Source organism: Equus quagga, chromosome 1, assembly GCF_021613505.1.
Source record: "Equus quagga isolate Etosha38 chromosome 1, UCLA_HA_Equagga_1.0, whole genome shotgun sequence".
Lineage (NCBI taxonomy): Eukaryota > Metazoa > Chordata > Mammalia > Perissodactyla > Equidae > Equus > Equus quagga.
This window is the reverse complement of record NC_060267.1, coordinates 73,013,779-73,038,688: the sequence shown is the minus strand read 5'-3', so window position 1 is coordinate 73,038,688 and position 24,910 is coordinate 73,013,779. Positions and strand designations below refer to the sequence as shown.

The 24,910-nt window shown below is 43.4% G+C and overlaps 1 protein-coding gene across 5 annotated transcripts in view; it reads right to left on the bottom strand.

Annotated features, from left to right (window-relative positions):
- PALM2AKAP2 (PALM2 and AKAP2 fusion) overlaps window positions 1–24,910 on the bottom strand; it is a 327,886-nt gene that overhangs the window by 242,603 nt on the left and 60,373 nt on the right. For all 5 annotated transcript variants that reach the window (XM_046659481.1, XM_046659497.1, XM_046659490.1 and 2 more), the window contains exons 2-3: window positions 19,166–19,246; window positions 7,196–7,326 (exon numbers count right to left, since the gene is read on the bottom strand). In XM_046659481.1, coding sequence (XP_046515437.1) covers window positions 7,196–7,326; window positions 19,166–19,246 — 212 coding nt within the window. The remainder of the gene's footprint in view (window positions 1–7,195; window positions 7,327–19,165; window positions 19,247–24,910) is intronic.

Genomic DNA, 24,910 nt, shown 5'->3' with positions numbered 1-24,910 from the left:
TCTAGAAGGATGGAGGAGAAAACAATAACAATAGCACTACTCTTACTTATTGACAGCCTACTGTACTTGGTACTTCACAAATGCATGTGATCTCGACACATTACATCACCTCGTTAAGGTGGGCACTGTTATCCCCAGTGTGCAGGTGGGGAAGTTAAAGTCCAGAGAGGTGACATGGTTTGTCCAAGATCGAACAAGTCATAAACGCAGAACTGGGGCTCAAACCACGGTTTGACTCTAAGGTCCAGGTTTGTAAACAGTATGGTATGCTGGGAGCCCTTTACGTAACCACACATCGATTGAGCCAAAATTTAGGCTGGATACAGCCACAAAAGTGCACCCGGGACCAAAGGGATTCAGAAAGAGACGAACCAAGCCCCGAATGGAACCTGCACTTTCTGAACGAACCTGAAGGGGGCACCCTCCCGAGTCAGGATGACCACTCCCAACAAATCCAAGCCCAGCCCCTCTGGGGTCTGCACACTTGCTACACTGCTTCCTGAAGAGGCATTTGTGGGGGCTGAGGAGGGAGGAGCATGCTACCTGTCCATCCACCCCCTCCATGAGGTGAACTTTATTTTAGTGTGAGTTCACTGATTATCACAGGTCTCAAAAATTTTTAGCCGAAAATAACAACTTTCGCTGAGATTTTTGAGAACGCCCTCTGGAGTTAGGCAGAGCCAAGTTCAAACACTTGCTCTTTTCACTTATTCATGGGGTCATTTGGGGCAGCAAGTGACTTTCTCTCCTTAAGCCTCAATTCTCCCAACTGTATGATGGGCGTCGTCATCATCACTGCTACTTCATGAAGTGTTATGAGGATGAAATGAGAAAACTTATGAGCCAGATGGAGGCCATAAAGCTCGATCGGTACCCAGAACAGAGTAAGAGACCAATGAAAATTAGACGATATACTGATACCACTATATCTCTATACGGTTGATAGTATACATCATTTTATTTTGGTGAAACGAAAAGAAGGGGAATGAGAACAGGGCTGAGGGGCCGAATGTGGCTGTGTCGGGTGGGGCTGGGCTGGGCATGTCCAGATGTGGAATGCCCATGTGGGGTGCCCCACACTCCACAAAGAACAGAGCATCTTGGAGTTAAAACTAGCAAGCAGGAAGAGCATAATGAATCCCGAGCAAGTGTCCTTTGTGATTCCAGTGAACATTTCTGTGGTTGCCTTTTCTAGATAAGTTATTTGTGGATGACTGTCATCTTCTCAGTTGCCAAAAATCCCATAATATAACACACACATGTTGATGCTGGATGCGCCAGTCTTCTGCTTGGAGTCTCTTAACAGACTTAAAATTCAGTGAATTCTGGGATCCATCAGAGACCCCCCGAGGCAGTCGGAAAATCTTGAGTCAGAAGCAGAAATGAAGCAGTCCACTTGTATCTTGAATTTTCTTTCTAAAAAGCTGCATGGCCCTCTCTGAGTTAGCAACTGGGATTTCAGTATTTTATTCAACGAATATTTGATGTGACATATTTTACAACCAACAGCTGTTCGGATGAATTAGTCACCTCTGTGATGATTCTGTTACTCACACACAGGGCTTTTGTTTCCTGGAACTTAACCTCTTTCCCCAATTCTGGCCTGTCTCCAAAACCACTTCCTTTCACAACAATGACATTTCTTTGCACAGGTGTATTTGTTCAGAAAAGGGATCTCTAGTCAACTGCCCAAATTAAAGAATCTCAGAATACCAGAGTTGGAAGATCTTCAGAGACCTTTCACTAAAGAGATGAGGAAACAGAGACCAGAAAGACTGAGAGACTTGCCCAAAGTCACACAGCAAATTATCAGCAAAGCTAGAATTAATACCCTGGCTTTGTGACAGCTTGTTCCACTTTTGTTTACTATCCTATGAGATTTCTCATCTTCATCAGGGTAATTCCAAGGGGCAAGGAGAACAAAGTTTTCCCATGTTTCTCACTAATCAAAAAAGTTAAGAACATTATATTTCAAACACTTGAATAAAACCTGATGAAATTAGAAAGAGAATCTTAAGCGGGAAAATCACAAGGAAAACCACAAGATTTGTTGATTGGAGCAGACATGAAGTAGAGAAGGTTAACGTGGATCTCATGGTCTAAAATCTCCAAGAGCATCAATGTGAGGCCAACACATAGCTCCCAGGGACCCATCACACACATATGACAATGGTTGACAATGGGCCCAAACTAGAAAACCTTTGGGCTTCTTCAATATGGTACTCCAAAAGGAAATAAAGCTTACAGAAGATGTGACATTCGAAAGTTTTTTAAAAAGAAAATTAAGAAAAGAAATCTGTGTACATATTTTGCTTTCAACGATCCTGACCTTATTTAGCCTATTTTACTTCTGGTTTCCAGCGAGCCAAGAATATAATGAACAGACTTGGCCATCCTGACATCGCCCAGGGAAAAGTTGTGCAAAAGAAGGACAATCTATCCCTTGTAGTGACCAGTTCTCTTCTTTCTTTCCTGCCATCTTGATGTCATCACTTCAAGGCTACAGTGCTCTTAATTTCAGCCAGAAATCTTTGAAAAAGAGTAGAATTTTCTGGCCTTTGGGAAAGTAACCAGCTTTCCTGACCTGGATCATTTTCAGTCTGGTAAACCAAAGCTGCTCCTAATAAAGTTCAAATGAAAGTTTGGCTCCACTGTGGGGCCTATGGTGGCGAGACCTTAGCTTTAGGCCAGAAAGAAAGCTCTAGTCCCACCTACAGGCACCCCCAAAGCAGGGTTCAAATTTCCTTAAGTCAAAGCTCGAAGGCTCAGAATCAGTCTAAAATCAAGTGTCAGGGTTGTCTTTCTTTATTCATTTGTGTGAAATCAATTTTCTTATAAACACTATTTATTTCCTCATCTCCTTTGGGGCTTTCTAGGTATTAAAATATGATTTCATTATGGTTTATTGTTTTTACCATTCAACAATCATTCTTGAATATGACCATGAAAAGAATTATCTGGAGCACTCTTTAAAAAACATAAATTCCAGGGCTCCTTACCTGGATCACTGAATCCAAATTTCCTGGAATGAAGCCCAAGAATCTGTATTTTAAAAAGTGTCCCAGGTGATTCTAATGCCCAGGATTTTAGTAGTCTAGTTACATTTCCCCTTCCCGTCTCCCTTCCTTCCTCTCTTCCTTCCTTTCCTCCTTGTGGCTGCCCTCAAAATCTAAGCACCACATATAATGGTTTTGGAAGAGAGGTACGATTCTCAGTTCCAAACCACCACCAGTTTGACAAGTAACATTTTGGTAGAAACATGTCTATAAGCCTGGAACTTCCTGTATGGCTACTGGCACTTAAAGAATTTTAGGATCAGAATTAGAAAGGTGGTTGTGTTCTTTCTTCTTGAAGATATCTAGGGAAATAGACATACATCTAAGTGCAAATTCTCATGCTTTATTTGAGGTCTTTATCGTATTCAGAATGGCCCAGACATAAAGAATGAAGATGTGGCCTAAACCCTACACACACTTGAAGTTCTGAGTTAGGTTGCTATTATCCTTTCTTTTCCTAAACTAAATGGCCCAAATTTCCCTTAATGTTTCCTTGTAGGCATTCTCCCTGTCCTTTGATTACTATTTTCTACTGCTCTTTCACATTCTTCAAGCTACTCTTGGTTCGCCAACAGGGACTAAAATACCTTCAGGGCATAGCTGTACTAATATATTTTATAGTTTGAAAACAGCTCATACATCCCTTTACAAGAATCCAGTTTATTGCTGGGGAGCGACTTAGACTAGTGACCCAACTCTGAAGATCTACAGACTAACGTTCTGCTTCAAACAAAGAAAGTTTCCTTTAGAATTCCTTTATTTAGTGGTTCTGCTACATCTGAACTGTAGACAGTTTCTGGGATTCCTATTACATAAAGATCAGATTCCGAATTTGATCTCTAAACCACCCCTATTTTCTCTTATTCTCTCCTTCTTTTCCCTCTGAATTCCTGAGTTCTTCTAGTTCGTCTTCTTTCTTATTCATCGGCTTTTCTGTACTTTCCCTAAGGCTGGTCTGTTTTCCCTCAGGCTTGCAGTTTTTCAATTGCACAGTCATGCTTCTGGAAGACGGGAGTATTAGCCCCCATGTCCTCCTTTTCCGGAATCTGTGCCCTTTGCCACATTAACTCAGAAGTTCCTTCCGCTGAAGGTTGACGCTCCGTCTCCTCCCCTTGGCTCTGGGATTGGCCGTGGACTGACTTTGGCTAGTGGCTCATGGGCAGTTCTGAGCCTACGCCTCCGTTCTGCTCAGCCCTCTTGCACTTCTGCCTTTGCCATAGAAACAAATTGTCGTGGTTAACTCGTTAGTGTAAGGAAAGCAAGAGAAGACTCATCTAACCTAAGCTTAGAGTCACTTAAATTAGCAGGGCCAGGGCAGCCAATCCACACAGACTTCGTAACACTGTAGGATGCCTATGTTTCCAATGAGCCTTTAGAGCTGTTCAAATGACAATGACTGAGAGAACTACACTATGCTGGACTCCAGGAGAGTGGCTTAGATGACTGAGTATCCTTTAAGGGAGGAGGGAAGACATCTCCTTTCTTTCCTTGGGACTAGAGCTTAAAGATGCTGAACGTTGTAGTAGAGAAGATGCGAGGAAGATGAGGGGAAGCAGAAACTGATTCTGGGGCAGGAAGAAACACCTCTCTAGGAGGCCCCGAGGAGGAAACGATGCCTACCAGCAGCCCTGCTCCTACAGAAAAGCAGGTCCAGAGAACACAGCTCATCCCACAGAAAATGACTGTGGCAGAAGGAAATGTCCCTTGAATCCAGGCCTCGGCACCTCCACCTCTACCCCCAGGCTCTTATGATCTCTTTCCTTCTGGCTTGGGAATCTGTCTCTTAAATGGGCTCCAAGAGATTGCCTGCGTACATCGAGTGAGCTCGTTATCCTGTTGACTCAAGACATAAAAAGACATTTTCTTTATTTTTCTGAGTATGATCACTCCCACGCAAACAATAAACCGGCCCCTAACTCTTACACCTCACTCCAATGGTCATTTTAGCCAAAACTGAGTCTCGATTTAAGACCCTCCCTCCACGTGGAATTGTTCATCCCGCAGGTGAGAGTTACGACCTATGGGACCAGAAGAACAATATATTTGTGATCAAGCCAGAGTGAAACTGCCAATGGCATTTTCCAATGCCATTTAAGAAAAACAGACAAGGTCATATAACTAATTTTAGCCTATTTTCCAAATCCTTTCTGCCTCGCATCTATAATAAGGCCTACTAGAGGAAATGAATGCACATCAGGCTCAGTGAGAAAAGATATCCAGTTGTTTTTTTTTTAAAGATATCCAGTTTTTAAAGAAATGATTTTAAATGATTTTCTGCTCATTAGCGTATACGCTGTCTCCCTTCCTGTCAGAGGTATTCTCATCCTGAAATTCCTTGAACTCCTCAGTAGCACATGACCCACCCAGAACCGGACCTGCGGTTCTTGCTGTGAATAGACGGGGCCCAGGCCACTTGATTCCCAAGGTCTTGCCAATTTGGACTGGAGAGTTCCTGTGTCAGGCAGGGGTCCCCCGATGCCCAGTGCACTAGGTCCCAATTCTTTCATTCAACAAATAGCTAGGGAGCCTCTGCTTTGCGCCAGAGCCATCTGTTGTGATTATGTAAGAAAGGGGCAGGGAAATGACTGGAACTGTGATCACAAGTAAAGACAAAGAGATGCTGGATCGTGTCAACTGTCACTGCAGCTAAAAGCACCATGGACCTGCCGCTTTGAGACCTAAACAAACTTCCTATGAAACCATTTCTCAGAGCTGCCTTTTCCTCTCCAATTTACTGTCAATATTTCCAACAATCTTTGGCTCCTCATCTTGTCTAAGATGCAGCAAGAAGTGCCACTGCTGAGGAGAGGGAACCCCTGAGGCTCAGGTCTGAGTGACTTCCACCTGCCCCCTCTCATTCCTCTCTTCTGGGTTTCTAACAGGAAGTCCTGTCATCAGCGGTCCCGGAGGAACTTGTCCATACAAGCTGGATGCCAGTATTTACAGGATTAAAATTTTCTTCTTCCAATGCCATAATTGTTGGTAATAGTTCAGCCTTTGTCTTTTGTATTTGAAGACAGTGTGTGTACACATACATGTGTATATATTTGCACACACGTGTATGTATATGCATACACACACACACACATCCCATACACACTTTTTCTTAGCCAGTTTCTCCCACAAGTGGCCAAGCTGCTCTGAGAACTATTAAAGGGACATCAGGGTCCAAGCAGGGTAGGGACATAGGACTTTGGGGCTTACACTGGGTCTGCTTTTCCCTTTGGTGACACTACTGGAGTCCCCTGGGGACTCTCTCAGTCTGTATTCACCCTGGGGTACAAACAGCTGGTGGCAAGTTAGCACTACTCTTTGTATTCTGAAAGAGCTCATGATGTCAGGAGAGAGAGATGAAGCTCTGACGGTGAGAGTTCAGGCAGAATTTGGTGGCATGGGTGGACTGGGAGATTTGGTTCTAAGGCACCTACACTCACCAACTTCCACCCCGACGTCATATCTCTGGCTGGGTGTCCTGGGAGCTGGGGTGACTGCGGTTCTCAAGCCGAAATCTACATTTTTGCTCTTGCAAGAGCCTGGCCAGCCACTGGCCACAGGAAGGTCACTTATCTCCCAGACTCAAATGTTCAGAACCCGGTTGAGAACCATAAAGGAAGCGACCCACCCTGTGCACAGTGAAAGCAGACAACCCCAGGTTAATTTCTAGCACCCAGGCTCATAACCCCAGGGGTGCTCATTCAGCACTTCTATATGACACGTTTCTATTCCAAGACCCTTGGCTACAGTTTTCCATTTCAAATTGATCAAATGTAGCAAGTTTGAAAACAGACCTACGACAGCAGCAATAACAGCTAACAGCCGGACCCAAAGGAGGAAAAAGACAAAAGCTGATGGAAGAATTTTAAAAGTGGCATTTGGTGAAGGGACACGCTGCTTACAACACCTCATTGGTCCATGAAGGCGTCACTGTACTATATGAAAGCCCCATACAATAATTAGTACTCAGAGTAATAACTCTGGGTATCTGGAAAAGTTTAAATGATATCAGTGTATTCTGTTTAGGAAGATAATTCCAAAGCTCTGCAAAAAGCTGACGGCATGGAGAAAGGCCCCCTAGAGGAGAGTAGTGGTTACTGCGGCGTAAACCACAGCGTGGGGACCCCGGGCTGGAAACCACCTACCTCTGAATGTTGTCTTCAAGCTGTTTGACTCGGAACTCATCCTCCTCAGACTGCCTCCTCCTGGCTTCCTCCTCCTCGGCAGTTCCGGCGGGTATACCCTGCAGCAGCCATTTTTCCCGAAGCACTTTGGACTGTGGGAACAGCGAAGAGAACAGACGACATGATACCTTACAGTCCACAGCCTCCTCTCCGGCCGCAGGGCGCCGTTTTAGCTCCGCCCCTCATCAGTGTTCACCTCCATCGCTGCCTTCACCTCCTCACTAACTTGGCTCCCTACGTCCCTCCAACCCAACCCCCAGAGAGCCACCAGAAGGATTTATTTTTACATTTTCTACTATTAAAAAATTCTGAAAACATACAGAAAAAGAGGAAAATGTATAATGAATGTCCATGTTACCTCATCTAGATTTAACAATTATAAGCATTTTGCCATATTTTCCTATGTGTATATATATAATTTTTTTTTTTTTTTTTGGCCCTGAGCTAACATCCATTGCCAATCGTCCTCTTTTCGCTTGAGGAAGATGGTGCCTGAGCTAACACCTGTGCCAATCTTCCTCTATTTTGTAGGTGGGATGCTGCCATAGCATGGCTTGATGAGCGGTGTGTAGGTCCAAGCCCAGCATCCCAACCTGTGAATCCAGGCTGCCAAAGCAGAGCATGTGAACTTAACCATTACGCCATGGGCAGGCCCCCCATTATATTTTTTCCCCAAAGCGTTTAAATAACAAACACCACGACATTTCATCCATAAAGATTTCAGTATAAATCTCCAAAAAATAAGGACATTTTTCTATGCAACTACGGTTGCATTATAAAGTTTCCTAGGATCACCTAATAGCCAGTCCATCTTAAAGTGTTCTTTTTAAAAGATTACTCTGTCATGCCTCTTCTTAAAAACTCTAGAAGACTCCCAACCGTCCTCAGCAGCGGTCTCTAAATGGTATTAAAATCATGCACCCTACCTGTGCCCACGTCCTAATACACTGGGGAGTGAAATAAAAAGTTTTTGTGTTTCAGGTCAATGGCTGGGTGGAAGTGATTACAGCTTTGAGAAGGGAAATAAAACAGCTCAAGAGAAAGGCATGTTGAAACTTTCTAAAATGGACAGCAAGGCGAGGAAGGTGTGGGACAGCATTGTTTTGATTTGGTTCCCATTACACGGACACTAGATGGCAGACGGCGGCTAGAGGATGTCTGCAGATGTTGGACCCTGGGCATCATGGCTGAGCGTCCCCTTGGGCAGGTCGGTGGTCATGGCAATGGACCACTGTGAGGACACACTGCCCAGTCTGCCAGAAGCAGGGCACATGACCAGTTCTTCCCAGCGAGGACAGAAATACTGGCCTCGAAGCCAGGCCACATAGACTAAGGGCTGGGTTCCCTGGCCCCCTGGCATTCCTCTGTCAGGATCTCATTTGACCTTTTTAGGCAGGGTGAGCAAGGGAAAAGGAAAGGGAGCTCTCATAATGACTAAGAGCCAGGTCACGCATGGCCTGGAGCCAGTTAAATACGATTTACAGAAATGAGAGAGTGGGATATGTCTCTAGTATCGTGGACACAAAATTCATACTCAACCACGGTTTCCTTTCTATAGTGCTTATGAGCGAAAGATACACAATTCCATAGACTCATTTTTATGTGGGATTAGTGCTACTTATTAAGAACCTATAAAATGAGTTACTAAAAATTACTAACATTTAGGAATAGTAAGTTAGAACACACTAATGGTTCTGATTCGCCATTCTACTGGGAAATCCAGTGACCATTCAGGATGGTGGAGCCCCTGCTGGCTGCACGTGAGCAAGTTCTGATGGCTGGAATTCCTGCAATTCTGGACGGACCTTTTGTCAGCCATGCATCATGAGCGTGGTATCCAGGCAGCCATGGTCTTCACTGGTATTATTCTTGCTTTTCAATGATAAATCACCGTTGGTGGCCATCTGTTTGGTTACTCTTACAGTCCATGGAGAGGCAGATTTATGGCACTTGACCTGTAGCTTTCCATTAGTTAAAGATACAAGTTTGTTCATACACAAGTGATTCCTAACTGTGCTGCTAAAGTGATTGTAGACAGGAACCACCCCCTTGCCCCAATATGCTTGAATGGTTACACATCATTAGTACCATGCTGCCTGTAAATGTGTTATATACAATTAGTTTGTAACTATCACCAACGATAGTGTTAAAAAGTACTTAAAAATGTATAGGGCATTGTTGAATAATATAAAATCACGTGTAAAAGCTCACAGTACAATTTGTTTCTGTTGGTTGCTCTCTCATATGGGCTGAATTGTGGCCGCCCTCAAAATTCCTATGTTGAAGTCCTAACCCCCAGTACCTCAGAATGTGACTGTATTTGGAAACAGGTCCTTAAAAAGGTGGTTAAGGTTAAATGACGTCATTGGGATGGGCTCTAATCCAACATGATGGGGGTCCTTATAGGAAGAGAAAATTAGAACACAGACACACAGAGAAAGAACACCACGTAAAGACACTTGAGGAAGACAACCACCTACAAGCCAAGGAGAGGGGCGTCCGAAGAAACCAACCCTGCTAACACCTTGATCTGGGACTTCTTGCCTCTAGAACTGCGACAGAATAAATTTCTATTGTTCAAGCCAGCCAGTCTGTGGTATTCGTTGCAGCAGCCCTGGCAAACCACGACATTCTCCAAAGCTTCATCATAGAGATGTTTTCTCCATTGGAAAGTGGGAATGGGTGAGCTCAATTGATTGCCCAATTTAGAAGAAAACAAAATTCAGAACCACTATTCACTCAAGCCACTCAAAATTCCCCAGAGAGATCATGCTTGCATACTGCAAGAGGCCATGTTGGACACTGGTCAACAGCCAGGAGCCTGTCTGCCATTTACTAGCTGTATGAGCTCGGACAGGCTCCTTAGCCTCAATGGGCCCCAGTTTCCTCATCTGTAAAATGGACCCAACAACAGTGCCCACCTCAGAGGGTTGTTATGAGCATTAAATGAGTTCACACAGTAGTTCTGGGTCCATACTGAATATTCCAGAAATGTTTATTATTGTTGTTCTTCCTGTTCCTTGGCCTCTCCTCCTTTCACCTGAGCAAGAGCAGATAAATTGCCACCTGAGAAGGCTTCATCCACCTCTGCTGGCAGGTTCGATGGCCTTCTGCTCTGTCTCCTATAGTGAAGAACCGACTTAAGAACACTTTCTTTCATACTGTCCTCAAATTATTTCTCTTTCAGGCTATCCCTCCTTTAGACTCCCAGCTCCTCAAAGGCTGGGACTGTCCCTTATTCACCTTTGCATCTCCTTGTCACACCTAGCCCCATTCCAGTGAATGAATAAGTAAATGGGTGAATTGGAAAGTTCTCGATTTTCTTCCATTCTGATTACTTGGGAGGGGGGGTGTCACACTTTCAGAGTTCTTCCTGTGCTGGAAGCTTTGACATTAACCTAGTCAACCCACAGAAGGTAAAAATCTTATTAGGATTTTGGGAGATGGATATGCTGGCAACCCTGGTCTTGTGTGTGGACCCGTCTGGAAAGGCAGCCACGGACAGTCCCAGCGTCCTCCACCCCAGCAGAGATGCCCTCCAACCAGGGCTTCTCGAAATGCAAGGAAGTGGCTGTTCTTAGGAATGTTCTCTCTGCTCTTCTTCATACAGCACCTCTTGCCCCAAAGGAAAGGTCCCCTCATTTCTGGCTGACTGAACCAGCGCCTTCAGTCAGTACCTCTGACAAAAGCAGCCTGGTGGCCAAGAGCACCGGAAGCACATGTGCCCCCAGCTCTGTCTCTCCTCTGTATACGACACTGACGTTACCAAAAACATCCCCCACAGCTGCCGTCAGGAAGAGATGATCTAATCGAACAAGGCAGAAGGCCTGGTCTCAGGGAAGTCTGTTTCATAAAGGTGCTTTGACATTAAAAAAACAAAAAAGCACAGTTGATTCTTCACTTGGCCCCAAAGTAAGGCTGTCAGGGGAAACCATCAATTCAAATTCATTTCCTCCCCAGGCTTCCTTCACCTTTTCCAGATCCCTCATGTTGTCTCTGAGGACCGACCGTGTTAGGGCCAAGGAATATAACGCACTTGTGCGTACTCATCACACACGCCCCTCAAATCACCAGCTTCCTGTTACTGTTCTGGCGCTGATTGGCAGCCTGAGTGTTTCAGAAGTTCATGACAAGCAGAGCTCAGCAGAACTAAAGAGTTTTCTCTTTTTATGTTTTTATTGTCCAAATAACATCCATCAAAAAAAAATGTATCATGGCTTACAGGTGCTAAAAACCGTCATAGCTTCACATGCGTCAAGTGGATGGAACTGTGAAGCGTCAAGACAAGGAAAGAACACCTGGAGAGCTGGCGGCTGGACAATGGCGCCTTGGCAGGGCCTCCTGAAAGGCAGGACAGAGGGAGCTCCTAAAGTAAATCTGGTTCTTGCTCTATGGGGCTCTCCAGCTTTGGAAAATAAAACTAGAACAGAGCTTCTCAAACTTCAGTTTGCACAAGGATCACTAGGAGAGCCTGCTAAAATACAGATGCCGGGGCCCCACCCACAGAGATGTTGACTCTGTGAGTCTGGGGCAGGGCCTGGGAATCTGAATTTTAACAAGCTCCCATGTGATGCTGTCGTTGACGCTGCTGGTCCGAGGACCACAATTTGAGTAGCACTGCCTGAGAACCTGTGACTATCCAAATGCCTGAAGAATGCATGAGCTTTCCTGCTGGCTGGCCAACACACTGATGCAAAAAGGAACTCCTCATCCTCTCACAAACCTGCCTCTCCTCCTGCACCTCCATCCCAGGAGGAGTAGCTCGGTGAGCGTAGGGATTCCCAAGCTGTCTTCAGGGCCTGGCACAGTGCCTGGCACGTGGGGAATGGATGGGGTACCACTGCTCCTGAAATGGGGATGCAGGAGAGATGAAATAGGTGCTAATATTAAGTAAGTTATCCATGGTCACCGATGTCGTAAGGTGTGGATCTGAGATTTGAAGCCAAATGGTGTGCTCTGCTATCTTGCCTAAGATCACCCAAGAATTATTTTTTTTCTCAAGTAGGATTTACAAAATCATCAGACACCACTGACCTACTGTCTAGCATGGATAACTATTTTCCAGCTTCTCCAAAAGTGGGTCCCATATGATGATCTCTCTCATTTATCCCTGAGTCCCTCAGAGTCAGGTGCTTACTGTCTTATTCATCCTCAGAGGCTGACACGCAAGGTTATAGCTGTCGATCATAAACACCTGTCAAATGAACGAATGATCAAAAAACCATGCACGCGCACTGTATTTTAGCAAATATAAAATCTTAGACTATTAAAGCTAAGAAGATCTTAGAGACCATCTAATGAAACTTTTTCTTTTTCTGGCCTTACTGAGGTATAACTTACCAAAAATATTGTATATACTTAAAGTGTATAAGGTGATTAATCAAACCTTTTAAATCTACAGATAAGGTAATTGAGGTTAAGCTACTTTTCCAGGTGATCCAGATAAACAGTGAGGAGTGTCCGGGGTGGGTGGGGAAGAATGGGAAGTTGGAGACGAATTGGGACGAGAAAGTCTCTGAAATTTTTCTGATCATTGTAATTTTTATAAAGCCATATCTAGCAATCATTTTAATTTATAGTTCTGGCTTTGCTATCATACTTAGATAAGACTTCCTCACCCTAAGACTATAAAAACATTTACGTCTCATTTCTTCTTCTACTTCTATGATTTTACTTTTGACTCCAAATCTTTCCTTCCCCTGTGATCTAACTAAAGCTGACATTGGCTGCATTAGTGGATGATGGCTGGAATCTGGCCGAATTCAATTTTCTAACAGAAAATGGATTAAACGCCAGGTGGGGCAATAGCGGTGTTTGTGTTCACAGTCGCTCGTGTCCCTGTTCATTCTCCTTCTCCTTTCCTGAAACACTTCCCTCCCTCCCCATTGCCTCCCAATAAGACCTTGGTTGGGGTTTTAGGTTTTGTTCCCTGATTTAGCCCACACAGCCAGAAGCCGACCCAAGACTTCTGATAGAAGAAACCAAGTTTTAACTTCCACTCAAGCTCTGTTGACATGGTGGAGGCGCCATGATGGAAAAAAGGACGAGATGTAAATTTTCTTTACACTATGTTCCCTGTTTGTCTGTCCAACATTTTTCAATTGAAATTGGCCTTACACACATACTAATAACCAAGAAAAGTCTAAAATTAGTGCTCCAGGTTCACAATAGTGAAAGACACTGTAATATCTTTGCAACAAGACTCCTGATGCCTTCAGGCTATTCAGCAAATGACCTTGGTGGGTTGACAATAAATGTCTGGCAGGGTCACAAGTCAGCCTTTGATTTTTTTTTTTCATTCAGTCTTCTTTAAAGAAAAGGCTGTGGTTTTTAAAATATAATGACAATTTTCATAGCTTGGATTAGAAGAAAACACTAGTCAGGGTCCCCTGCTCATGAATAAACAATTCAAAGGCAGCTTATGTATGGAAGATGTGGTATTCGCAATTTGATTCTGATGGTACTGACTGTCATACAAACCTTTACAAATGTGACAGTCCCAAAAGGATTCATGTGGCAATATGTATTGAGTGCCTACCCTGTGCCGGGACCTTGAACAGACCAATAAAATAGACAAATCTCTGGCAATTCAACCAAGAGGCAAAGGGAATATTAAATTCAGTCTGTCTGGTATCATACAATAGTTGATTTATTTTTTAAAACTCATATTATCACAAGTCACATAATAAAAGCAATAAAAATAAATAATTGTTTCCATGGAATAAAAAGGCAAGACAATTTTTCAAAAGAAGAATAATGATGCCTCTTGCCTTATGAAATAATACATTAAAAAGATAGAGGAATTAAATGAGGATGGTATGGGAATGGCAGATTAATGCAATAAAAAGAATCCACAAATGGTGGACTCGAGTATAAATCAGAAATACATATATGATAAAGAAGACATTTAAATCAGTGGGGAAAAGGACGAATTAATCAATAATTCATGTTGAGACAACTGGCTCACCATCATTAAAAAGTAAAGTTATTCCTACCTCATACCTTATAGGAAAATAAATTCTAGATGGATTAAAACTATTGAAGTATAAGAAACATCGTAGATAAGTGTTTGAGAAGGAGATGTTCTTTCACAGGACATGGAAGTCAGAAATCACAAAGGAAAAGAATGTTAGATGTGATTTCACAAATATTATAAAGTTCTGTATGAGAATTTATTTATTTATTTATTTTTTAGGAAGATTAGCCCTGAGCTAACTGCTGCCAATCCTCCTCTTTTCACTGAGGAAGACTGGCCCTGAGCTCACATCCGTGCCCATCTTCCTCTACTTTATATGTGGGATGCCTACCACAGCATGGTGTGCCAAGCGGTGCCATGTCCGCACCCGGGATCCGAACCGGCAAACCCCGGGCTGTCAAAGCAGAACGTGAGAACTTAACTGCTGTGTCACCGGGCCGGCTCCTGTATGAGTTTAAAAGAGCCCATATCCAAAAATCAAAAAAGAGGTAAAGATGAATGTATTCTGGATACTAATGTTAATATAATTTCATTTAACTCACAGGCTCATGAAACCTGTGAACAAGATTTATGTATCTTAATCTACAAAAATATATCGGGGAAAAAGTATAGAAGGATATACCTCTGTGTAGGTTATATCTGGGTGGTGAGTACACTGTCGATACATATTTTTCTTTGCATTTTCCTGTACTTTTAAATTTTACTCTTGCAGTGATCATACATTCCTTCCTTTTATAATCAGCAAAAATAATAGAGCTATTAAAATTGCTCACTGGTCCCAGATGTGAGCATTTCTTGGAAATTCTTACATCACAAAAGATAAGATACTAAACATAGCTAAGTTTCTTGTAAAAAGAGATCTGACTTGAATTTGGCCAGGACTTCAAAGTACCCAGAAGTTTCCTAACCACTAGAGTGTAGCAGCTAATATTTTAACATTTCGTACTTTGGTCCTTCATTGCATTATAGAATTTGCTTATCGTTCATATATAAAGAAATGATACTGTATTTTGCGGAGTTACTATATAGCCATAAATATTGCAATTAGCAAGTATATTAATCAGATATACAAGTATCAAGACTATTGTCTTGCATTCTATTTATTTGCTTTGATAAGAGACCAGTGAATCTGTCTAAATAATTCATGTCTCATTGCACAAGAATGTGTCCATAGACTGATAATGAGAATCATATCTTAACAAACATGAAATCTAATTCTAATGCTTTTCCATTTAACTTTGCACGAGAAAAGTATCTTTTTCCTTAGAAAGATCTGGGCTTTTGTAAAATGGTGAAATAAGTATTAATTACTGACATATTTCTTAATATTTTCTACTCCAAGGAACTATCAATAATCACTGTGGCCTGTCTCCACATGATCTCAATTTTCTGGAGTCCATGAAAATACACTTAGAGTAAAAGAGACGGTGATGATGGTAACCGACATCTCTCTAAACAAATTGCTCAAAAGAAAACATTTCATTTGAAGAAAACAGTCTGGGAGAAAGCACAGTTGTGGAGGCAGACAGCCCTGGGGTTCAATTGGGCTCCCTCACTTACAGTCTCTAAGTTTTTGGGCCAGTTACTTTGCCTCATGAGTTTGTTTCCTTGCCTGTATGATGGGGAGAGTAATATCCACTTTGTGGTCGTTATTGAAGGATGCATTCAAAGTCTTTTTGTTGTTAGTGCCACGGAGTTGATTCCAACTCCTAGCGACCCTGTGGACAGCAGAGCGGAACCCTGCCTGGTCTTTTTGTGCCATCTTCTCACTTCCCAGTGCTGTATCAGACAATGCTCTGCTGCTATTCACAGGGTTTTTGTGGCCAATTTTTCTAGTGGGTGGCCAGGTCCTTCCTAGTCTGTCTTAGTCTGGAAGCTCTGCTGAAACCTGTCCACCATGGATGACTCTGCTGGTATTTGAAATACAGGTGGCAGAGCTTTCAGCATCACAGCAACACGCACTGCCACAATATGGTAACCGACAGACGGCTGGTGTGGTTCCCTGACCCAGAAATTAACCCAGGCCGTGGCAGTGAGAGTGCTTAATCTTAACCACCAGGCCACGTTACGCACTCCAAAAAATGATGACTATTATCAAGGGTGGACAAGAAGATGACAAGGCTACCACACTGCCAGAAGGAAGGTGGCTGAGTCTCCACCAAGAGGCTCACAAAACAATTATAACCTCAGTGAGTTTACTACCATCCAGGGGTGAGGCTGCCAAGCTCAAAACTGGCCAATCACAGGCAAGATGACTCACACTACTCAAGTTCAGTCAACAGTCAACTGATGTAAAGTAGAACATTATCCTCTCTGGTGCCAGAAGTGATCCTCTCTCTCAATCGGGTGCCGCCTTCCTTATATTAAAATAACTCAATTACTTTGGGGAGGATGGACTCAGAACAAAGAGAGGCAGTGTTGTGAGGGAAGTTTCACCTGGGCCAAGGTGAGGCCTGATGACTCTCCTTGCCTTACTGCAGACCCACCTCACCAGAGCACAGAAACTTGGTACCTCCCAGAGCTGGGGTCTCTCTCCAGGGCGATACCAGGTGAACCACCTTTGGGACCTCTGAGCTTTCCTTCTTCACTGTTCAAAGCTAGTGATCCACTCTCATTCTGTCTACACAGGCCTTCTTTAGAGAGAGAAAATTACAATGCACTGGTCTCCACTTACTAAATTGCCATCACTTCCAGTCCTTCCTCCCCAGGTTACAGCAAGATTACCTTGGTGAAACTGCTGGCTGTTCTCTTAGATAACCAATCTCATCAACTGTGTGAAATTTTACCATGATAACCATAAGAACTATCTGATTTCCTTGTTTCCAAGTCTTTGAAGAAATCTCACGGCTTCCCCATGCAATACTAAGTCATTTTCACTGTTGTTTCTGTTGATTGGATGGGTGCATGGATGGATGGATACATGGATGGATGAAAATGGATAGATGGAACTTGAAAAGAATGTTGTAACGCTGTACTGGACATCAGCAATGATTGAGTTCTTGGTGTCTTATTTGGCATCCAGAATGACAACAAGTGGGAAGAAGAAACTTGATCTTCTGACATGTGTTTATTGCCTGACTTTTGATTCAAGGAATGAAAAAGCAAAGAACTACACTGAGCTTCCAGAGAAGAGAGGCTGTCTAGTCCAAAACAGCCTCTCATTCTTTCAGTCCTCTTATTGAAAAGTTCACCTTTGGGGCTGGCCCCGTGGCCAAGTGGTTGAGTTCGCATGCTCTGCTTCAGTGGTCCAGGGATCGCCAGTTTGGATCCTGGGTGAGGACCTAGCATGGCTCATCAAGCCATGCTGAGGTGGCATCCCTCACAGAAGAACTAGAAGGACCTACGACTAGGATATACAACTATGTACCAGGGGGCTTTGGGGAGGAAAGAAAAAAAGAGAGGAAGATTGGCAACAGATGTTAGTTCAGGGCCAATCTTCCTCACCAAAAAACATACCTTAAAAAAAAAAGTTCACCTTTAATCAAGAAGTCACTGAGGTTTTAGTACATTTTGGTCTCTCATAAGGAGTGAGTTAACTATACTCTGAGCCGGAGACCAAAATCTGTCCAGATTGACCTTGAACATTTGCTTGGTTCTATTAAGTGTTTTCAAGCCCTACTCTCTGTAAGAAGAAGCTACTAATATTAGCCCTCAATCCTCCCTCAGGAATGTTGTAAGGAAAGAGAAACAGCAGATGGGGTATATTGCAAGATCCTACATATAGGATCCTACATATAGGAAAGTCCATAAAAGGATTTACACGATGAGCAGGGAGAAAGGGCAATATTTTCGCTAGCATGCTGTTTTTCTTCCTTCTAAACACATAGCTCTTGTTAAAGTTAATGGAAAACTGATAAATATGCTAAGCAGATTTAGGTCCTGCTGCTATTTGAAATCAGTAGCCAGCCTGCTGCTGGTTCTCATTTTGAGGATTCATTTAGCACAACCCTGTCTTCTAGAAAGGAATGGGAAATGCAACCACAAAGGTTCATCTTGTTTAAAAAAATCCAAATAATCCACACCTAGCATCACCCTGAAAGTCAGCCCCACCTTCCCAACCAGCCCTTCGAGCAACGCAATTCTGACCGTGCAATGTCACGGCAACTTGAGGCGAGCAGGTGAAGGTTTTCCTGAAAAAGCCCAGAAGCAGTAAAAGGAAGCAGCGACTCCGGGCTGGCCACCAGAGCGTGGTCACATTATTCTCTGAGCCTGCAGAAAGCAACATTCTGCAAGCAGTGGAGTCCTTGTGACAGTGACAGAGCTTTCTCCCGGGCTGTAATCAATTACGATGCTTAAGTGCACTATGTTTCAAAGAAAAATAATAAATAAACATCTCCCTTTCTCTCTCTCTCTCTCTAACATGGTGCAATGGAGACTCAAGCAAGTCAAATAATTTCAATGCCATCTTTTGACCAACTGCTTGTTCTAATAGAACACTTTCAAAATTGTTAAAGTAGAAATTAAACAAATGAGTAATCTGAAATACACAGGTTGCTCTTTATTTTATCTCCCTTTTCTCCAGATCAAGAAAGAAAACAGTGCTATTTTTAACTTAAAAAAGAACATTATGTTAAATGTATCTATTGGAACCCCAGAGGAACGTACACAGCACCTATGCACTGAGGACACAGCCCCGCTCACTGCCTCACCCACCATATGCAAATTCCCATCCCATTTCTATATATAGCCACCACATTTCGCATGTACACACCAGTCTCCAAACCCATCCACATGCACACTACAATCTCATCTGGCTTGCAGAAACCGGAATGCTGTAACAATGCTGCGAATTTGAGAAATTCACAAGAAAAGCCAAGGGATGGTTTCCTGAGTGAATGAAAAAGGGCTGGTTCAGTCAGCGGCAGCGGCTTCACGCCAGGGCAGGCTCTGCCCATCTCTCTGGAGTGTGATCTGCATGTCTAATCACGGAAGAGGTCCCTGGGATCAGCACTTACCTTGGAATGCTGCAGCAGAAGTATCTGCTCATCGAGCTCCTGTCGCTTGCCTTCTATTTCCGTCTGTCTCTTTCTTTTTTCCTTGAAAATAAAGAGAGAGAGGCTGTAAGAGTGGGTGGGTGTTGGCTCCAGGAATTTTAAGGCAGGAAGCAGCAGGAGCCACACACATCTGTAGAGACACTTCCAGAGATGCTGGGCACACACGCCGTGTCACCTGCCCCTCCGTCTCAGGCTGTGTCGCGAGCAGCAGCGTTCTCCTAACATGTCTGCTGTGGGCTCGGTGAGTGGGAGAAATTCTCCTCACTCAGCCAAGCTGCAACAATTTAATCCAGGAGAAAAGGCGGTTTCTACACACACACACACACACACACACACACAGTCATGTTCTGTGCAGTGTTAATTTGGAGACAAAGAATAAAAAATGTCTCACTCAAAAAGACAGAGGTTGTGATAAACCGCAAATATGATAGAATAAAATGGTGGAAAGTTCTAGGGTCGATTTCTTTTATCAAAATCATGTACACAAATAACCCAACGTAATTGTAAATTTTGCGAGACAAATCATTCAGCTGGACATGCCAAACGATGCAAATTAGATAGGTGATCTTTCTTAATTGGCCTTTGGGAGGGCACTATATGTGGGTGGGGCTCGCTTAGGTCACAGTCAATATGAAGTCTGGAGTCGGTCTGCCCAGGTCCAACTCCGAGCTCTATCATCTGCTCCCTGTGTGGCCTCTGGTAAGGTCTTATACCTCCCTGGGTCTCAGTCTTCTCTTGCATCAAGAGGAGATAATAATTATACCTGAACCATATGGTTGGGGCATGGATTAAATGAGATGATACACGGAAAGGACCTAGAACAATGCCTGGTACGTAGCAAATGCTCGATAAATTTTATTTGCTATTTTCTTATTGCCACATGTTTACTTCTAGGAGTAAAACTGGTTTTCAAAGGATATATCTGCCTTGTATTCACAGCATAACTTTTCCATTGGCATCACTCTTCATACTTTTCTTCTCCATACTTCTCAAATGTAGACAACGAACATCACATAAATGTGATTAAGAAGAGAAAGGCCTGCCCTTATGATAGCGTACTTGTTCAGTGTTTTGTTTCCAAAAGGCACATAGGGGAGTGGGTGGTACTGAGATATTTACTGCGCTGGATTATTTTCCTTTACTCAGATATGCAGGGAGAAACTTGTTAGACAAGACATGATGGCATTTTATAATACAACAGCCAAATCGTGGAGAAAACAATAATGTAGGAGGCTGGCTGTTGTGCTCTGTGTTAACAGAAGCTTTTATTTTATGTAGGTGCTATGTTTCTGGGGATGCGCTGGCACCACTGCTTTTCAAATCAACTAATAATAATTTGTGCTATAACCAAGTTCTTCTATGCAATGTACAGACTTTTAAGAAATATTAGCTTATAATCTCAAGCCACTGGGACATAATATCCAAGTCAGGGACATAACATTTCTGCCAAAGTAAGGCCTAAGAATATTTTAGGAACTTACCGTTTACCAAAGAACTTCAATCAATGATGCCTCATTGATGCCGCTTAATCCCAGAGTGCATCCAAGAACACACAATATATGACAGCAGATGGAAAAAGTGAGACTCAGGGGGACAGCCCCCCATCCAGCCTCTCAGAGGTACCACACGATAAAGCAAGGACCTCTAGAACCAGCCACTATCTCTATTCTAAGATTTCTCAAGAGTAGGTTTACTGGACTTTATCATTCATTCCCACTGACTATCAAGAAATGTAGTTGTCCTACATTTAAATCCAGGACCAAGATACAGTATGTCATGGATACAAGATGCAGAGGATTGCAGAGGATATTTCCACCAATGTTAACTGAGTGCTATGTGTTTGCTACAGACTGTTTGTGTCCTCACTCCAGAGTGCCCACCATCATAGTAGTGAACCATGCCTTGAACAGAAGCCATATTACCAGATGGTACAGGCAGTGAACCCTCACATGCTCGAACAGTAGACTCATTGGTGGTCACTGTGAACAGATATGATCATGAAAGATGCAGGTTTTAAGTTAGTTCTTTAAGAATGGGTAGAAATTAGGTAGATACAGATTAATGGGCAGCACATTCCAGGCAAAGGGAACTGTGTGAGCAAGGGGAAGAATATACTGCATATTCCAGGGACAATGAGAAGGGAAATCTAACTGGGGTGCAGAACTCGCCTTTAGGAATAGAGATCAAAGATTCAAAAGGTTGGCTAGACCACTGAGGGCCTTGAGTGCCAAGCCAAGAAGTTTGGACTTTATTATACAATGTAATGTCATTGTAGGGTTCTAAGTGAGAGCACGATATGGTGAAATGGCATTTTAGGAACATTAATCTGGCACTGGTGTATAGGATGGATTAATAGGGGTCAGGATACTTTTCCTGTAAAGGCTCAGATAGTAAACATTTTGGGTTTTGTGAGACACACAGTGTCTGTTGCAACTACTTAATGCTGCCATTACAGTGCAAAAAAACAGCCTCAGACAAATATAAATGAATGAGTGTGGCTGTGTTATAATCCTTTATTGACAAACACAGGTAGTGGGCCAGATTTAGCTCATGGTCATAGTTTGATGACCTTCAGATGGAAGGATCATTGAGTGTGTTAGGAGGATGCTACATTCACCCCGGGGGTGTGGTGGGGATGGATGAACTAACAAGCCCGCTGTTCCAATCAGAATAGAAAGAAAAGGACAAATACAAAAACCAGAACTGATGAAGCTCAGGACTAACAGGATCTAGGCGGTGAGGCAAGGTGGTGTCTTGGCTTTGAACCACACAGACCAGAATGCAGGTGCAGGAAAGGGGAAAAATGGGAAAGCAGTGCTATCCCATTTGTGCTGTATTCATATTTTCCCTGAGGAAACTCCTTACTGGGTTAGAGCTTGAAATCAACCAGTTGTTAACATCTGCAGTGGGGCATCAGCATCAGCATGTTCATATCTGCATTCTGTCTGATGAAGACCCTGGGTTTGGCCCCATCACAAGGACCCTTTGTGCATCTATGGCTGTTACAGTATTCTTTCATTAGTTGAGTCCCTTCCACAGTGATGGGGTTAGGATCTGACGTCACTCCTAACTGGACAAGAGGTAAGATGTGCAATCAGGCTCTGTACAGAATTAGACATGAGTCAAGGGACAGCATGCTGGAGCACAACACCATTGGGATCCTGACACTTGCTCACCTGGACTGCTGAGGTGCGAGCTGTGCTCCCCACCTGGCTCCCTAGACCTCTAAACCACTACTTCTTGGGCCCTCTTCTTCCTCCAGACATTTAGCCTCCATGATTTCCTTTCCTCTCACCAACTATACAACCTACATGCTGATAACTTGCAGGTCTATATTTTCAGCCTAGATCTTTTTTGAGCTCCAGATTCCCATCTCCAACTGCCAACTGTTCATATCCAGTCGCTCAAACTCAACCCTTGCAGTTATCATCTTGGCCATCACTCCTTCCTGACTCTCACATCTGTTCCTTCTGTATTCCTCATCTCAGCAAATGACATGACTCAAGTCAGAAATTTTAGTTATCCTAGACACTTCACTTTCTTGAAAGACCAAGTCCTATTGATTCTGCTTATCATTTTCCACATCTTCTGCTTCCCTACTATAACCTCTATTAATACTCCCTCCTTTAACTCCCCCCTGCACATGGAGACTATTCTACATTAGTATTGTTAGCATTCTGTAGCACTTAGCTGTTTACACTCCGTTTCCATCTGGATTACTGCAGGGGTTCCCCCACTAGTCTTCCTCCTCTGAGTCTTGGCTCTGAGCAAGGCACCCTCTGCACTCCTCCTGGAGTGATATTCTGAAATGGAAATCTGACTATCTCCAACCCTTGCCTAAAATCTCAGAATGTTTCCCATTGCCTACAGTGCAAATAGCAAGTCCCTTAGAATGGCCAGTGCAGCCTCTCTCTATCTTGCAGCTTCATCTGGTCATGATCCCCTAACCGTAAGCTCCAACCTCAACAAACGATTTGCAGTTTCCTGATCTGCCAGGGTGGTTCATGCCTTCCTGGTTTTGCTCTTACTTCTTCCTCTAACAATAATGGATTTCCCTCACTGCTTCATCTGACAAAAAACCATTCCTCTTGAACGACACACCTTAAATATCAGTGAAGTTAGACCATTTGCTCAGCCTGCCTGCCTTCAGAGAACCCACCTACTACCACTGTAAATGGTGCTGATAGGAATGCCAGTCATGGGTAGTCACATATAGCCTGGCTCATCCTTGCCACAGGGACTTGTGTGTGACACAGGTTAGACCAATCACACTACCTTATTTTGTTGCAATTGCAATTGGTCCAGGGGGTGGCTAAATGACCCAACAGGACCAATAAGAGACATTTCTAGGGACAGACAAATGAATACTGGAAGAGAAAAGCTCCCTCTCAACTAAGGTTAAGCTGGGAGAAATGGGGTAAATCTGAGCGGCAATTTTTCCAAGCCACATGGAAGAAATCTATCCATGTTGGAGAAAGGTCAACACGCAGAGAGAAGCAGAGCTGAAAGAGAGACAAAAAATGGATCCTAATGACATTGAGGCCCAGATCTAGTTAAGCATGAAGCCAGACCATCCCTGGGCTTCCTAAATTACATCCACTAATAAATCTTCCTTTTGCTTAAGCTAGTTTGAGTGGTGTTTCCGTCAATTGCATCTCAAAGAGTACTGACAAATACAGAAGCCTTTTCTGCTCCCTCCAAATAGAACTCATCACTCCCCCTTTTTTTCCTCCCCTCAAAGGCTGAGGATCTTTCTACATTAGTACCTTGAGCACTTTAGCATTTATACACTTAACTGTTTATACATCTCCTCCCTCCACCACACTGTGGGCTCCCTGAGGACGAGGATCTTGGCCGATGCATCCCCAAAGCCTAGAGCATTTCATGATGAAGATACATCATAGATGCTCAGGAAGTATCTCTGAATGAGATTCATGCTCTCCTCTGATCATGTTCCTGTCTGTCCATACCTCTCAATCAAATGCATTATGATTTTGCACTCACGATTTCAATGGCAGTAAAACATATCATTGAAAACACATTAGCCATCAGTCCATAAAATCAGAAGTGTCTGTCTGTTGAAGACATTAGCCCATGTGGAATAGACCATTATCGCTATGCATATAAGAAAAGAGTTGAAAAAGCTAATTCTGGGAAAGAATCATGGAAAGCTTATTCTGGGGAGAAAGCTAGGGGAAGTGGAAATTCCAGAGAAAGCATAATGAGCTGACAGTAGCAAACCATTCAGGGGGAAATGTGCCTCCAGAGACATCTGGAATGAAGTGCTCTCCACCCATTAGGAAGATTTCCGGATCCCTCCACTATCTGGGAGGCCTAGCAAGCCACTTTCATGTCTTTCTGTAAATTATATATTTTTGCTGGCAACTATTTTCTGGAAGTATTGCAACATTATGAAACTGCAAACTCTTAGTATAGTAAGGAGCACCCATACAGAATGGAGCACACTGTTCAAAGGTAGTTAATAAGTTTGATGGGAAGATAGGCATTAAACGTAGTTAGGAAACCTATGTCCACCCTTGTGTAGCTTCAAGCAGACTCCCTCTTCTCCTCTCCTGCTGTCTGTGCTGTAACCCAGACACTGGGAAATGCAAGGGGGTGGCTGGGGGAGGGGTCCCCGCTGAGTCTTTGAGAAACAGCAACAGAGGGGAAGAGGCTGAGCAGGGAAGGCAGTAAGAAGCAGAGATA